The 16,749-nt window shown below is 42.6% G+C and overlaps 1 protein-coding gene across 1 annotated transcript; it reads left to right on the top strand.

Annotated features, from left to right (window-relative positions):
* The first annotated feature begins 276 nt into the window (after positions 1 to 276).
* Positions 277 to 16,517, top strand: CYP2U1 (cytochrome P450 family 2 subfamily U member 1). Its single transcript, XM_074589397.1, has 5 exons — positions 277 to 967; positions 7,280 to 7,912; positions 11,747 to 11,908; positions 12,911 to 13,078; positions 13,503 to 16,517. Exons 1-5 carry the CDS (start codon positions 526 to 528, stop codon positions 13,679 to 13,681), a joined length of 1,584 nt encoding a protein of 527 aa, XP_074445498.1. The 5' UTR covers positions 277 to 525; the 3' UTR covers positions 13,682 to 16,517.
* The last annotated feature ends 232 nt before the right edge of the window (positions 16,518 to 16,749 follow it).

Below are 16,749 nucleotides of genomic sequence, written 5' to 3'. Positions count from 1 at the left end.
AAAGTTAAGTCCTAGGAGGTTATGAGGAGTACTCCCTCTTCTTTTTTTTTTTTTTATACGACTAGATGGACATATATGTGCTTATGTTTGATGAAACCTTTTAAACTTGAACTTAGCCAAAGTGCAGAGTCAGCTTTTGATACCCCCACCTAGAAAAATAAAAATAATAATAAAAAAAACCCCACAACACCAAAACAACCCCACAAACTAAAAAAAAAACCAAAACAAGCCCCCAAACCCAACCCCTCCAAGAAGTAATTTCGCATTCTACCGCGTTTTGCGAACCTCCCGTCCCCCGCACTCCGCACATCAGTGCCTGTCTTTCCCATTCCCCGCAGGCTCCGGGCCGCTTCTCCCCGCCGTGAGCGGAGCCCGGCCCCGGGGCGGACCCGCCGCCCGCCCACAGCCCCGCCGCCGGCGGGGTCAGGGCTCGGGCAGGCCTCGCCTCCCGCCCGCCCCCGCCATCTTAAGCCGCTACGCGCCGGGCGGGGGGCGAGGGTGGGGGCCGCCGCGCCACCTGAGGGGATGGCGGCGGCCGACGCGGGCGGGTGGACGTGGCTGCTGCGGGCACCCACCGCCACCGAGCTGCTGCTGGCGGCCCTGTGCTGGCTGGGCTGCTACTGGCTGCTGCGGGGGCGGCGGCGGGCGCTGCCGGGGCTGCCGCCGGGCCCGGCGCCCTGGCCGCTGGTGGGCAACTTCGCCTTCGCCCTGCTGCCGCCGCCGCTGCTGAGGCGGTGGGCGGTGGAGGTGCGGGGCGGCGGCCGGGGCTCCCCCGCCTTCTCCCCTCACGTCTTCCTCACCGGCCTCACCAAGATGTACGGCAGCGTCTTCCGCCTCTTCGTGGGCAGCCGCCCCTTCATCGTCCTCAACACCTTCGGGGCGGTGCGGGAGGCGCTGGTGCAGAAGGCGGAGGTGTTCAGCGACCGGCCCTCCGTCCCCATCGTCCTCATGATCACCCGCAAGAAGGGTAAGGGGGGGCTCCCCACGGGCCCGGGCCCGCCCCGGCTGCCGGGGGGCTGGCGGGCTGCTGGGCCTGCCTGGGCTGCCGGGGCGGGCGGCGCTCGGCGAGGATGTCGAGCGGGAGCTACTGGGGGGTTGGTGGCCGCCGCGCCGAAATGGATGAGTTCAGTGCCGTGGATGGCGGGCTGGGCCGTCTGCTTGTTTCTCCGCCAGCGGTGCGTGTCCCTTGCCCTGCTGGTGGCAGAAAAGGGTGACTCGCAGCATCCCCGCCGCGTGTGCCACGGGCCACATCGCCGGCGCCGAGATGCCGCGTCCCTTTCCCTCCGCTTGCGGTAAAGCGAATGGCGTTTGTGCAGGGATTTTTAGCAACAGCCGGTCTGTCACCGAGGGGCTTTCTGATTTTAGCTGTATCAGAAGAAATTTCGAGTGCTTCGGCAGCGGTACGAAGTACCTGTGCGCTGCCCCGTGCCTTATTCTGCTTGTCAGAACTTACTGAGCACATCTGTTTGTTTTGGTTTTTTTTAGTTTGGTTTGGTTTTTTTTTGTTTGTTTGTTTTTAATAGGTCAGAGGAGAGTTTACTAGCTTTCAACAAAAAACAAAAGGGCTTTGGGAGTTCAGACGCGTGATGGCTGTACCACAGTTAGAATTTCTTCACGTTTAGTCTTTAGGTCTGTTACAGATCTCGGTGTTTGTGGAAAACTACTTTTCCTCTTTCAGTTTAGGAGGGCTGGCCCAGGAGGCTTGTTAATGTGCTAACGGTGTGCATGTGCTAACGGTCTTGTGAAACTTGTTTGTCTTTTTTTTTCTTTCCCCCCCCGGAGGCCAGAGAAATCTATTGGTTAAGTGCCTGAAACTTTTTATCTTCAATTTCTTACTGTACCAGAATTACCCCAGCAAAGATAAGAGGAAAGCGAGGGACCTAGATCGTGTTTAATAAAAAGCAATCAGGTGCCATTGCTGTAATTGGTTTAAAGGATAAAAGAAACAAAAGGTTAATGATACTGGTTTAATGACATTGGTCTGAGACAGATCTCACTGTCACGTAGTTGTTGTTATAGTGCATGAATGTTTTTAGGTACAGTACATTTAGCAAGGACTGGGGGAGGAAAGGGGAAGAGCACTTAGACATTAGATCAATTTTAGCGGTGCTATAAAACTGCATGTTCAGGCTCACAGTGGATTTATTTTTCCTTGATTGCTGTGAATTTTGTATGTTCTCTGTTAGACTTTTTTGGACACGGTGACACAAGAGCAGCCAGGACAGCTAGCAGCTTCCACGGCTGGATGCTCCAGGGGAGTCATAGAATCATAGAATCACCTAGGTTGGAAGGGACCTTTCAGATCATCTGGTCCAACCATCATCAACGTAACTCTGACAAAAACCATCACTAAACCATATCTCTAAGCACTATGTCTACCCATCTTTTAAATCCCTCCAGGGATGGTGCCACAACCACTTCCCTGGGCAGCCTGTTCCAATGCTTGATAACCCTTTCAGTGTAAAAATTTTTCCTAATATCAAGTCTAAACCTCCCCTGGCACAACTTGAGGCTGTTTCCTCTTGTCCTATCACTTGTTACTTGGGAGAAGAGACCGACCCCCACCTCTCTCCAGCCTCCTTTCAGGTAGTTGTAGAGAGCAATAAGGTCTCCCCTCCTTTTCTCCATCATAAACAACCCCAGCTCCCTCAGCCTTGTTCTCCAGACCCCTCACCAGCTTCATTGCCCTTCTCTGGACACCCTCCAGCACCTCAATGTCTTTTTTATGGTGAGGGACCCAAAACCGAACACAGTACTCGAGGTGGGGCCTCACCAGTGCTGAGTACAGGGGGTAATCACTTCCCTAGTCCTACTCACCTCACTGTTCCTGATACAGGCCAGGATGCTGTTGGCCTTCTTGGCCACCTGGGCACGCTGCTGGCTCATGCTCAGCCTGCAGTCGAACACCACCCCGAGGTCCTTTCCCGGCAGGCAGCTCTCCAGCCACTCTTCCCCAGTCCCATAGTGCTGCATGGGGTTGTTGTGACCCAAGTGCAGGATCCAGCACTTGGCCTTGTTGAATCTCATACCGTTGGCCTCGGCCCATCAATCCAGCCTGTCCAGATCCCTCTGCAACGCCTTTCTGTCCTCAAACAGGTTGACAGTCCCACCCAACTTGGTGTCATCTGCAAACTTGCTGAGGGCGCACTCAATCCCCTCATCCAGATCATTGATAAAGATATTAAAGAGAACTGGCCCCAATACCAAACCTTGGGGAACACCACTCGTGACACTTTTGACTTTTCAAGTTAAAAGTGTCAGGAGCCTGTTGTCCGGAGTGTGCTGCGGCCAAGTGCGGGGACTGTGCCTGACTGTTCTGCACTGCGGCAGGGACATTATGTTGCTTTACATTTAGTTTTATCTGGAAGGTCACCAGAGCTGCACCCAGGCAGGGGGGACTGTTACATGAGGGCTGCCCAGTTGACTGTGGAATGTACCGAGCTTGCGTTTGCTGGCGCAAGTTGAATTGCCGCAGATGTGAGGGTATTGTAGAATGCACCACAGGGGTAGCATGTTCTGAAAAGGGAACAGGGAAAAGGGAAGAGTAAGTGAATGCAGGCAGCAGGGCCTGCTTGGCCCCTGTGTGAGGAGGGTCTCCAAAAGCCACTGGAAGTCACCGCTGCTCTCAGTGGGCTGACCTGGGTGTAGTGGTGGCATGTAGGAGACGACCGAACCTCTGCAATGCTGCCTTTGTGCTACTGGGAAGGCAGTTGCTGCAGAACCTGTGGGGTAAGATATGAGAAATACGTGTTTTCTGAAAGCTTTGTGTTTTGGTTTTGGTGTTCTGGGTGTTTTTTATGGTGTAGGTACAGTGTAAATTTCTAACCTCAGTTTTCAGATATTCCCCATCCCTGGAAGTGTTCAAGGCCAGGCTGGATGGAGCTTTGAGCAGCCTGGTCTAGTGGGAGGTGTCCCTGCCCATGGCAGGGGGGTTGGAACTAGATGATCTTTAAGGTCCCTTCCAACTCAAACTGTTCTATGAGTCTATGAAAGCTCTGGGCTAACGTGTTTCTTTTTGTGTGGTTCATGGAGGAGGTGGATGGGTTACAATACTCAAACTGGTAGCCTCTTACGTTTGGTCTGTGAGCCTCCTGTGCTTAGTTTCAGGAGTTCATGGGTGAGATGTTGCCAAGGATCAGGGCAGTGACAGTTGTGTTCGTAGGAAACTAGGAAAGGAATTGATAGAAGCGGGATGATTATGTAACCTCCGATCTACCACTCATGACTTGGGTACTACAACGCCGGGACGCATTGAGTCAGTAAGCATCCATTTCAGATTCATAGAATTTTGTTCTGTAAACAAACTACCTGGTGTAAACTTGTGGGGCTATTTTCTTTTAAGCTACGTTTTCTGTCATAGTTTTTTCTTTACTCTAAGCCGACCTGCAGGGTATGTTATGGAGAAAAGAGGGTCTTATCTCAACTGTGTGTGGCTCTATTGCCTGTAAGACGCAAATTAAATATTGTGCCCAGGGGAGAGCAAGTACAAGTATCAGAAATGGCAAATTCTACATTTCAACAACATGAAGGGAGGCCTTCTTGGCTGGGTGGGAAGTGCGGTGAGAAGGGAGAAGGCAGAGGTCAGTTCTTACCTGCAGGCTTCTACACATACACCTGTGGAAGGAGAAATACTACATTGGGGAGAAAGAGTAGGTTTTGGCATTTTTTGGTTTAGTAAAGCATTTTTGTATTCTATAGCTATGAGAGGTAGCAAAGACTCAGTCCATAGAGCGTGTGGAGTCTGAGTGGTCATCTGCCGTTATAATCCTGCCCTGTGCACATCCAGATGTGGACAATAGACAATACAGACATCAAATGTCATTAAATGTTGTGAATTCTGCATTTGTCAGTGTTCCCAGTATTGCAGCAACACTAAAGCTACCAATGAGAAACTGGTGGGGTGGGAGTTAGCCTTTGCCAGAACTTGTTTCTCATAAGGATTTGAATTTTTCAAGTAAAAACTTTTTGGTTTTTTGTGTGTGTGTTGTTTTGTTGGTTGTATTGAAAGATTTTCATTATCAGTTCATAGAAATTAGCCCTCTGTTATGAGCATGAAGTCCTGATTATTCTGGGTTCTTGTTGCTTTGGAATTTTTTATTGTATTTTCTTCAGGGGTTTTGTTTTATTTTGTTTTGGGGTTTTTGTTTGTTTTGTTTGTTGTTGTTTTGAGTTTTTTTAGGAATACAGTTGTCTGTGCTGGATATGTTGACTTTTCATGTCACACAGAGATTAAGTACGATTCCATTATTACTGCCTGACAGTGATCCAGTTCGCAGTTTTCTTTCTTCTCTTATCTCTGTTATTCTAACTTTATGCTCTTCTTCCTCCTTACCCTGTCTACTATGTTATTCTTTCCCAATTTGCAAATCAATTATTAGTATTCTGCAGTAGTTTGGGGTTTCGGGACTCCAGAGGACATAATGCCATGCAGCCATGCCCTGTGCAGGACTGCTGGAGGGACTCTCTGAGTGCAGGGACATTTGTCAGTGGTGTTAGCCTTCCTGTGTGGTCGGGAGCGTCTTTTTTACATTCAAGACAGTAGGTCTGGGTTTTTTTTATGAAGGTGTTTGGATCCTAAAACTAATTTTCTTAATGACAGAAAGGGGAAGAGACTGTGCATCTATAGTTTGTTTTGGAGATACTTGTTGTGGGATAGAAACAGTGATAACATTGTTTTGTTCCAAGAAATCCACATTTCTTCTCCAGTCACAAACCCTGAAACCCCAAGTAGCTTCTTGGCCAAATTCAGACCCAAATAAGCCCCTTTTTTTACCTACCCTACTTGAGGATACCAGCGCTACCAGGAAACATCACTTGAGAAAGGGAATCTGAAAAGTTTTTTGTTCTCTTTTTGAAGTGCCAGGGAGCAGATATTTGAATAGATTTCCTAACAAGTGTCTTCATGCAGAGAAGATGAAGTTCAGCTGATTCTCAGCTTGTTCTGACTCTTCATAATGTTATGCTTATTTTGGTTAGGGCTTTTGAATCTAGGTCATGCGTTTGTATTCTTTGGTCTGTCATCCCTTCTATGAGTAGATAATGTAATCAGAAAATCTGGCTAGAAAGTTTACCAGCTTTATGTTGCACCAAACTATTTATACCTTTGGGATTGTAGACCCTTCTGCTTACAGTTATCTCATTTACATGTCTGCAGATTTCTGTTTCTAGTTATTATGGATCTCTTACTTGTTTATTCTCCTTTTTGCATTAGGGGCTATGAACGTTAAGTTGAAATAGAAATGTAGGTAGTGTTAAGTATTGAAACACGGTGTACCTTTCTGTTGCTAATTTCTTATGACTGTTTCTCTTTCTTTTAAATTTCACATAAAGATTTGCAGTTGACGGAAGAGTGGATGTTGCTTTTATAAAGTGACTTTTTTTTTTTCCCAGAAAAAAAACCACCTGGTGTAACTTTACTAGAAGAACAAAAGCAGAAGTAGCCTGTGTTTTGATAACTTTAAACTTTCTCAGGTTAACCACGGAGTACATTAGAAATAGCAGGTTGTGTATTTTGTTACGCTGAGATATCTTGGGATATCTTTTGAGCGGTCTGTTAATTCAACAAAAGAGATGTTTCTGTTTGCAAGTGAGTAATACTTATACTCGAAGCTAAGGGATTTAATTTAAGTGGTGTTTCATAATGACACAATCATGCAGAACACCTACGTGCCTAGAGGCATCAAAACTGTTGAGATGCAAATCAAGCAGGTTTTTGCCAAGTGTCTCTGAACCTGTCTTCACCTTCCCAGTTTGTTTGCAGCATGCATATCCTGCATTTTGATTATAAGTTAAAGAAAAACCTTGCTTGTGATAGAAATATGTACACATGCAAACAGTATTGAGAAGTTTGTGTAATGTGAAGGGGAAAAGAAACGCAAACTGGTTTGTGTTGCAGTATCGTCTGTTCTGCCTCCCTGAAGGAATTCGAGTCTCGGGACATTAAGGAGAAAAGGCTATAGTAAACATATGTCCCAGAGTAACAGTTCCTACAAAATTGTTATTATTTGTACTAAGGCATCTACAGTACCTTTTCTCTATCCATTAGTGTCTTGCAAAGACTAATACTGATGTAACTGTTATATTCATTTCACTGGTTGGGAAAAGGAGGGACAGGATTTCCCTAAGCTGTTACAAAGAAGCTTGTGTTCTTTAGCTCCTAGTGCTTGGGATAGATTTGCTATGTATTGTTTCCTTCTCTTCTGGCTCTTGTGTTGCAGGCCTCTCTATTTCTTCTCGAAAACAGAGCATTTTGGTTTCAGACTCTCCCTTTCTCTTCCAGGTGTTATTTTTGCACCTTATGGCCCTGTCTGGAAGCAACAGAGGAAATTCTCTCTCTCAACACTGCGTCATTTTGGAGTAGGAAGACACAGCTTAGAGCCTAAAATCATTGAGGAACTGAAGTTTATAAAGGAGGAAATGTTGAAGCATGGAAAGGATTCATTTAATCCCTTTCCAATCATTCGCAATGCAGTGTCCAATGTTATCTGTTCCATGGCCTTTGGCAAGCGTTTTAACTACGAAGATGTTGAGTTCAAGACGATGCTGAAGAACATGGCCCGTGCACTAGAGCTAAGTGTGAACAGCTATATGATCCTAGTCAATATCTGCCCTTGGCTGTACTACCTTCCCTTTGGGCCTTTCCGGGAACTTAGGAAAACAGAATTAGATATTACTGCTTTTCTAAAGAAAATAATTGCACAGCACAGGGACACACTGGATACAGCAAATCCCAGGGACTTCATTGATATGTACTTCATCCATGCGGAAGAAGAAAAGAACAACAAGGAGAGCAGTTTTAATGAAGACTACCTATTTTTTATCATTGGTGATCTCTTCATCGCAGGCACAGACACTACTTCCAACACATTACTGTGGTGCTTGCTCTACATGTCTCTTTACCCAGAAGTACAAGGTAAGGCTATTTTTATTCTAGGTGTTTTATTCCAAACTGTAAAGCTCTAGATGAATGTTCAGAAACAGAAGGAAACAGCAGCAGTAGAGAAGTCATTTGGAGTGCAAATAGTACATGTGTACATGTAATTTGAAAAGTTAATATGTAATCAGACATCTATCCTGCTCTGCTATGATGATCTCTAGGTTAGTGCTATATAGTAACTATCTAAATTGCCTTTTAGTCTACACATTTCTTCTGTTTTGGTTTTGGGACAACTTTATTTTTCCCAAGCAATTCCAGGGGACTTCAGCGTGTTTCAAAAGCTTTGGCAATTGTGGTATTTCAGGCTTATAGTAGTAATAGAAGATATGTGAGTTACCTCATATCTCAGTTTTAAGGTCTGCTTTTATGCCTCCCGAGTGGAGGGATGTGGGAAAGTGAAGCACTACCCACGGTAGAGGAAGATCAAATTAGAGACAGTTTAAGCAAATTGGACTTACACAAGTCCATGACACCAGCTGCTCGATGTCATTGCAAGGCCTTTCCCCATCAGTCTTGAACGGTCATGGCAGTTGGGTAGGTTGCTGGTGATGGTGGGGGGAGGAAAAACACGTGAAGCACGTGGCCCCTGAGGAGAGGCAGAAGTTCAGTGTTAGGGAAAGATGACTGCGGGGAGACCTTATGCTGTCTACAACTACCTGATGAGAAGATGCTAAGGAGATGGAGGCCATCTCCTCTGAGGTGTGCAGTGGAGGGAAGAGAAGCAGCAGACAGTCTACAACAAGAAAATTCTGATCAGATACTAGGAAAAAAAATTCCCTGTGAAGATAGCAAGGGTTGCAACAGATTGACCCGAGAGTTAGCAGAATCTTTGATTGTGGGTGTATTCAAAACTCAGTGGGGTATGACCCTGAGTAGTCTGATCTACCCTCAGAATTGGATCTAACTTGGAAGATAACTTTGCTTTGAGTAAGGGTTTAGATCAGATGAACTCCGGAGGTTCCTTGCAACCCAAATTATTCAATGGTGCTGTGGTCCGATTACTGTTTGTGACAGAGTTCTAGACTTGTAGGTTTTTGTGGATATAAAAAATACCAGTGGTGCTGGGGAGGATACAATATTAAAATAGTACTTGCTAGAGTTGCACTTCAGGACTTCTTAGGATAAGTTTCCATCACCGAAGACTTAAAATTAATTTTGGTTAAATATTTCTCTATGCTGAGTCTTGTTAGAGTACATGTGGTTGTCTTGTTACAACATTTCCCCAAGAGACCGCTGCTTTGCACAGACTTCTTGCTAAGGTCTCTAAGAACAATATAAACCTGGAATACTTTTATCAAGTATTTGAGATTTTGAAGTTTTCATGTGCTGCAGCTATTTTGCAAATAAGCAAATAGGTACTTGTTTACAGCACCTGTCTGTCTGGAGTAATCTCTTTAAATAGGTCAAGATCGTAGTTTATTGCAAAAAACCAAACAAATTGTTGGGCAAAGCTTTCAAAATAGGGCATCAGTTCAGTATATGGGAGAGAGAGTCCACTGGGGACAAATGTAAAATAAAATTTTATTACATAGGCCTATTCTTTTATTTTTAGTGGTCATGTGTTATCACTGCTTGACTTGATATGCAGTTACATGAATTAGATATGTTCTAAATTACACAAATGAGATTTAGAAGAGTTTTGTGTTTGTTTTTTTTTTTTTTTAAACCCCTTTTCCTACTGCCTGGTACCGTACATGCATGTGCTAGTCAGTTTTCTCTCTTCTGCTGATCTCTAACAGTTGTGTTGCCTATCTTTGATTTCCCCTTTCCTTATATTGTGGCTGTTGTCAAACAACATAAATAAGATCAGTAGTTCAGAATGTCACTTAGCAGTGCAATGTGATTCTCTCACTTCTAGCACCCCATTCCTTATGTGTCATGATTGCCTGGGAGTCATCTATGGGCCTCTTTTTTTTTTTTTTTTTTTTTTTTTTTTTCCCTCCTGGTAATACATATCTCTTAACGCCTAAAGGAAGTACCTGAATTGTGTAACTTTCAGCAGTAGCAAATGTTGCCAATATGGAAGGGCAAATGAAGGGCTATCAGGGGAAAAAAATCAGAAAGAATGTATTTGTCTGTGGAAGCCAGTTTTGCTTTTTACATGGAAAAAGAGAAAGGTGGGTGTGTGCATGCATACAGGGAGGCAGTGGGGAGTATTTGGTTTGGTCGGTTCCCTAACTTGGTTTTGGTCTTTGTGTTCTGAAGATCTGTGAGATTTTTAGATATTTAAATACATGAAATGTAATGGAGCAGTTCAAGTAACAGTCTGTGTTTTTGCAGTTGGTAATGTGAGCAGCAATTTGGCTGCTTTCTGTATAGTTCCACATACCTTTACAAACTTGGAAGAAATGTTGTTCAGTGTAAAATGCTGGTGTGACATTTGGCATGAGACAGTCTCTTTTTTTGTTGTTTTTTTAATACTGAAAATTTTACTCGTTTAAATTACTGTGGACGTGCACACCTGAATACAGGGCTATAATGTGCCATTAAAAAAAGTAGCAAAACCCCACAAAGCAGGTGCTTGAGAGCCATACCATTAGCACATCCCTTGCTGTCGAGGTATTTTTTACTGTGTGTTCATTTGAGAACTTGTTTTCGTAGCAAACCCAGTAGGTGGCAGCAACTCTTCATGGAATACAGTTTGTACGGTATTTCTGAATGCAGAGAAATTTCTCTGAAAACAGAGAAATTTTTTTTGCACTGAGCTTTTATTTAATGTTGAATCAGTGCTAAGGAGAGAAAAGGGCAGAAACTCAGAGTATCAGCAACCTGATACTGAATTCTGATTCTGCATCTTGGAAATTGCAAGCAAGACAACCACAAAATATTCATGATGTCAAGGGTAAAAAATGAAAACTGACTTTCATTATTTTTGATTAAAGGGTAGTTTTGAAGTCTTCTCTTTCAAGAGTGTCTTTTATACTGTGTATCTAGATTTCAAGTTACCTGGAAGAAAAGGCGCATCATCCTGTACATGGGTGAAGCAAATCTTGCATCTTGGAAACCTCTAGGAAGAGAATTACTTGTATGCTGAGCCTTTAGTGAGAGGAAAGGGGCAAAAAACTACTTTGACACTTTGTGCCTCACATGAACGAGAGGGGAGATAAGCTTGTTAACTTTGGTTTTCCTCTGCAGAAGGGCTGTGTTGGGGAAGGAGCATCTGCTGCTGCCTTTTGGGGGAACTGGGAAATAGCTGAGTTTAGGTTCTGTGAATAGAAAGTAGGAAACAAGAACAAGTTAAATGACTTCAACATTTGCAGTAACAGCACCATAATTCCTGCTCCAGAATGAAGTATCTAAAGCAGCTGCATGAAAAGCTTTCCCATCTCTTTACCACCTTTCCCAGTTCTGAGAACTGGATTTCCCCAGGGACAGAGATCAGGTCAGGCACACGCTACATGCAGTCTCTTTTTGTTCTTTTTTTTGTAATGCAGGCCAGAAGTTTGATGTTTTCACCATTCAAATTACTGTATAGTTAAACTCTTCAACTAAGATTATGGATACATTTGGGACTGGACCAGAACTTTTCCTGTACTTTTCCAATACCGAAGTGCTAGCAATGTCTGTTGTCTCAGTAGCTTTACTCTTGAGAGTTACCAAGATGGTGCTTGGTTATTTTGTTCTTAACTGAGACCATTCTTGAGGCTTATGGTGGTGTAGTTATTTCAGCTAGGGATCACGTCTTGCAGTCATTTTTGATAAATCTGTGTAAACAATGAAGCATAGGCAAATGAAATTGAGATGATGTCTTCTCACGTATTGTACATCTTTTTTGTTTTTTTTTTTATTTTTCTGAATCCCGTTGAATAGAGAAGGTTCATGCAGAAATTGAAGCAGTTCTAGGACGTGACAAAGTTCCCTCTCTTACCCACAAGGCTCAAATGCCCTTCACAGAGGCAACCATTATGGAAGTGCAGAGGATGACTGCAGTTGTTCCCCTTTCTATTCCTCGAATGGCCTCAGAAACTGCTGGTAAGCGTTCGTAGAGACTTGTTAATACAGCGTTTCTTTTGTGCATGAAGATCTGATGGGACATCTAGTGAGAATTTACAAAGACCTCATGTTAGACATGTAACCCAAGCATGGAAAATGGCATTTATAGAGAGTAGATGGGGTTGAGATACTCCTCTATTTAAGCAGCATGCCTGACCTAACATCCAGAAGTTTTCTAACTTAGAGCCCTTTCTTTTCTGGGGGTCAGCTTGTGTTGGTCAACGTGCTTAGTGGTAGTTGGCAGCTGAGATTCCACCTTTGCACCTGAAACAGCAGAGTTGTTTTTGGCCATCTGACACAGAGGTCTGAAAACATCAATTTGGAGCAATCGGTTTGCTAAAGCTTGAAAGGCTTCTACCATTGAGCTCCACATCTACGGAAAAGAATAATAAATATCTTTTTCCAGATTGTCTTGGCGACTATACATTCTCATAAACATAGCTGAGAACTGGGTAAAGTGAATGGGAGGTAGCAATACTTGACTTTCAAACCCAGTACTGAACTGATACGCTTTTTTAAAATTGCGTATCAGTGATGTGCAGGACACTTGCAGGACAGTGATGTGCAACAAGTTGAAATGAGATTAGTCACTTCAAAACCTTTTTGTCATAACAGTTCAAAACCTGTCCCTCTTCCTTACCTCCATGTTCATTGTGTTGGGGCTCTGTGACGGGACAGGAACAGGAGGAAACTGCGTCTCAGCGCTTCCGTGCAGCAGGGTGCATTTCTAACGATTGCAGCTGCCTTTTCCCTGCAGGATGCTGTTGGTGTAACTTGATGTCTTTCCAGCTGCTCTGGCCTTGCATGATTCTGACCCAGGCAGGCCAGCAGAGATCACCTTTGCCTTAAGCTGCTGCTACATTTGCAGCCCACAGCTAGGGATCCATATAATTTTTGTGACATCTTCTAGTTGTCTTTTTAATAAGTCTCCTATATTCTAGCAACTTGTCAGATCCTCTGTCTCTGTGCTTTTGTTTAAAGTGCTGCAGGGATATACTATTCCGAAGGGCAGTGTGATCGTGCCCAACTTGTGGTCAGTACACAGAGATCCTAACATTTGGGAGAAACCAGATGAATTTCAACCATCAAGATTTCTGGATGAGAATGGACAGCTAATTAAGAAAGAGGCATTCATTCCTTTTGGAATGGGTAAGATATCCACATACCATCGTAGATGGTTGGGGGTGGTGGTGGTGTCTCAAGCGTAGGGCCTGGGAGGTGTGAGATGTAAAAGTTGTGCATAGGGCCAAGTACAGAAGTTGTTTTATTATTACAGTTGGTGGCTTGCAAAACAGATTGGGTTCCTAAAGTCTCTAGTTGCCAGGCAGAAATGAGGAATTACAAATTGTCCTTTGATAATACTTTTGCTGTGGATGTATGTGCTGTTAATATGAAGCAGTACAGCTGAGCAAGGCTTAGACTGAAATACAGGAGACCAAAGCTTCAGGGTTCATGCTTAATAGTAGCTTGAGCCTTTCTGTGTTTGGACTATGTAGCATAGGAATTGCATGTGTGTTAACAAATGGATCAACAGTATGAAACCAGTAACACGTCTCTTCTAACTGTTCTTTAGGTAAACGTGTGTGCATGGGAGAGCAGTTGGCAAAAATGGAGCTGTTCTTAATTTTTGCAAGTCTAATGCAAAGTTTTACCTTTTTGTATCCTGAAAATGCTGCAAAGCCATCTATGGATGGAAGGTTTGGTCTAACTTTAGCTCCATGCCCATTCAATATAATAGCTTTGAAGAAATGATACAACATCAAAGAAGATTAAACAAAGAAATACTGCACTTTTAAAACCCAGCTTTATTTTGTTTCCAGCTTATTTTGTTACTTTCTTTACAGAAAAACACCAACCACATAGGCTTTCATAGTCAGTGAGAACGATCCATTTACACTTCTGGAAATAAAAGATTTTTTTGTCAGCTGTTGCATTCCATAAATGAACTGACAGCATAGTTTGCAATTTGATATTAAAACTTGCTGGGCTTGTCCCTTCTGTCTATAAGCTATTACTGTCATTTTGTCAAATATTAATTATGGGAGAACGGTCCAAAACATCTGCTAATGCTTTAGCAAATAGTCATTGTTATTTTGGTAAAAGTAGTACATAAACATTTAGTTTACCAAATGACTGAAGGACATCGTCTAATATCAAAAGGATTAATGAATGAGAGGCTATTAGCGTTTTCTGTGTAAAGAAACATTATAACTAAGCTTAAATAATAACAAATACTTTAGGGAAATGACTAAATGACGCTTCTTTTAACCTTGGTGGATTCTTTCTTGCAAGTAACTCATAGGTGTAGATTGGATCAAATCAATCTGTATTCCTGGATCCTGTTTATATCAGGGCTCGCTATAAACAATCAGTTACCAACTCTAAACCCCCAGGCTCGGAGGCCAAGTGAATCCTTGAAATTACCCTGTTCTTAACATGAAAGGGGGTGTGCAGCGTCTGGATGCAGATGTTTTATCTCAGAGTATAAATGAGAGCAGATTTCCCTGACAAGAAACAGAAGTCTGTTCTCTGTGGTGCCAAGCAGATATTCAAGATGACATCTGTGCTGCCACTTCACATTCGCTGTTTTCCCCACGTCAGCAGTGACATCTTGTTCTCTGGTTGCAGCCTGGATGAGACCAACAGCCCGCTCATTGGGGAAAACTCTAAATGCATAATCCTGAATTTGGGGCTTGCACTCAGGTTTTTCATATACAGGCACTGTGGACAATACTGCCACAACCTGTTTGGTTTTGGCAACTGGAGTCTTATTTCAAATACGTCACTACAGATACAGGTCTTATACATTTAGGCATGGAACATGAGGAATCTGACAAACTTGAGGTTTGAGTATAAAGGCTTTCTCTGTTATCTTCTATATGGAGTAAAAAGATCTGTAGTTCATTCAGTATTAAGTGTTTCAGTACCTTCCTCTCTTCACATGCAGAATCTTAGTGCTGTTGAAGCTTAGTGCGCTGTTGAACCAATTGCCAAGGAAAGCTTGTTCTTAGGTGTTTTGGAAGGGGGCACTCAGTCTTGCCTTTTATTTGAAAGATCTCTCAAACATCGAAAGTGATCTTTTGGAGGACATGTAACAATTTCTAAATAATTGTTCTTAGTCATCCTTAAATCTCTTTTATATACTTTTTGATCTAACAGAATTTCGTATCAGATGAAATAATATATACTCTTCTAAGGAATTCCTCCCCCGCCCCTTATTGGAGATCTAGAGAACAGTAGCAGTCCTCCTAATGCCAAGTTTACAAGAGCAGAATGTGAAATTGACTGTAAAGTGGAATTGGGTATTCCACAGCAGAAACTAAACCTAAATTGTAAAAGAAGAGTCAGCTCTTCAGCTTAAATTAACCTCTGGTTTTGTCACTTTTTAACTTGAAGTTTTAAAAGTCAGATAGTGCCTAGCGAAGACTGTAAGATACTTGTTTTGGATTAAATTAAGGATTTCTGTTAGCTGTTTTGAACAACAGAGTGGCTTTATTTCTGAATGATGTATTTGGTTGGTCAGGTACCCTGCTGTTTGTGTGAGAACTTCCTGTTCTTACATGGGCTAACTTTTGACTTTATAGGTTAGCCCCTGCTCATGTTAAATTTTTTCTTTGTATGAAATTTTTGAAAACCGCATAGCACAATAAAAAGTAGAGTTTGGTACCAATGTTAGAAAACTTGCACTAGATGTTGACAGTATTGGAGTAATAAGCTCTTATTTCTTTAACTTTATGTTTTCCAGTGAATAAATAGACTCTGTGTACTTTCGTCTGGAAATTCTTAAAATGATAATGCTTAATTGCAAAGCTAAAATTAAGTGCTGATAATATTTATCTTTCTGTTGAAATGCCTCTTTAAGCACCATAATGATGTTGGTGTGCAACTGATCACTTTTTTATAAAATACCTGTCCTTTTAATCAATGAGGACACATTTGAAAAGCACTTTAGTTGGTTGGGTTTTTTTTTTTTACAGATTCCAAAGAAGACACAATTCACACAATTCCAAAGTATGTGGAGTTGTACATATTTGTGCTCGTTTTGCCTGCTGGGTTTAGTTTAAAATGTCATCTTTGAAAACTATCCTTCAAAAATTATCCTTCTACAAATAGTACTTTGAGATGCGGTTTTTGATGATACCTATAATCAAATGTTGCATAGTGTGACAAGCTAAAAACACTGGTGCGAAGGTGGAACCATGTCAGTGTCTGCCAGAATGCAAGATGGTGTTGGAAATGACAGTAAAGACCTGCCTTTCATGCCTTCCAGATGCACTGAAATTTTCACAGGATGCCATGAAAGTAGCTAAACAATAGCATAAAAGCAACAAAATGTTTGTGGTTTTAAAAATGTGTTGCCATCTTTGGTAAACTTTAAGTAAAGTGGTAGCAGATTTGGTTTGTATTTGTAAATGTATCCTTCCCCTCCCTTTTTTTAGCAGAGGAAGCATCTCAAATGCCTTATTGAAAAATGTATGTTTTATATAAGTGGATGGCTATTTCTGAATGCTGAAAATTTAATTTCTGAAAATGACTTCAGACTTTGCTTCAGTGTAAGTTTATTTTTAATAAAGTAATTCCCAAATAAGTGTTGTATAGTCATTTCAGCGAGTTCCACTTGTTGACTAAGGTTGTGGCGTTTGGTGTTTTACATCTTACGAAGAAAGCTTTTGAGTGAGATGTTACAAAATGTTTTAGATGAGGAGTGAAGGAGGTGGGGGAATAAAGCGATATGGGGAAAATATAATGCCAGCCATGTTACAAGCAAATGATAGAGTCTGTTCATTCTCTCAGCGCAGTTTGAAAAACACTGTTACTCA

Source organism: Larus michahellis, chromosome 5, assembly GCF_964199755.1.
Source record: "Larus michahellis chromosome 5, bLarMic1.1, whole genome shotgun sequence".
NCBI lineage: Eukaryota > Metazoa > Chordata > Aves > Charadriiformes > Laridae > Larus > Larus michahellis.
Note: the sequence above shows the minus strand (reverse complement) of the source record. Positions and strands in the feature narration are given on the sequence as shown.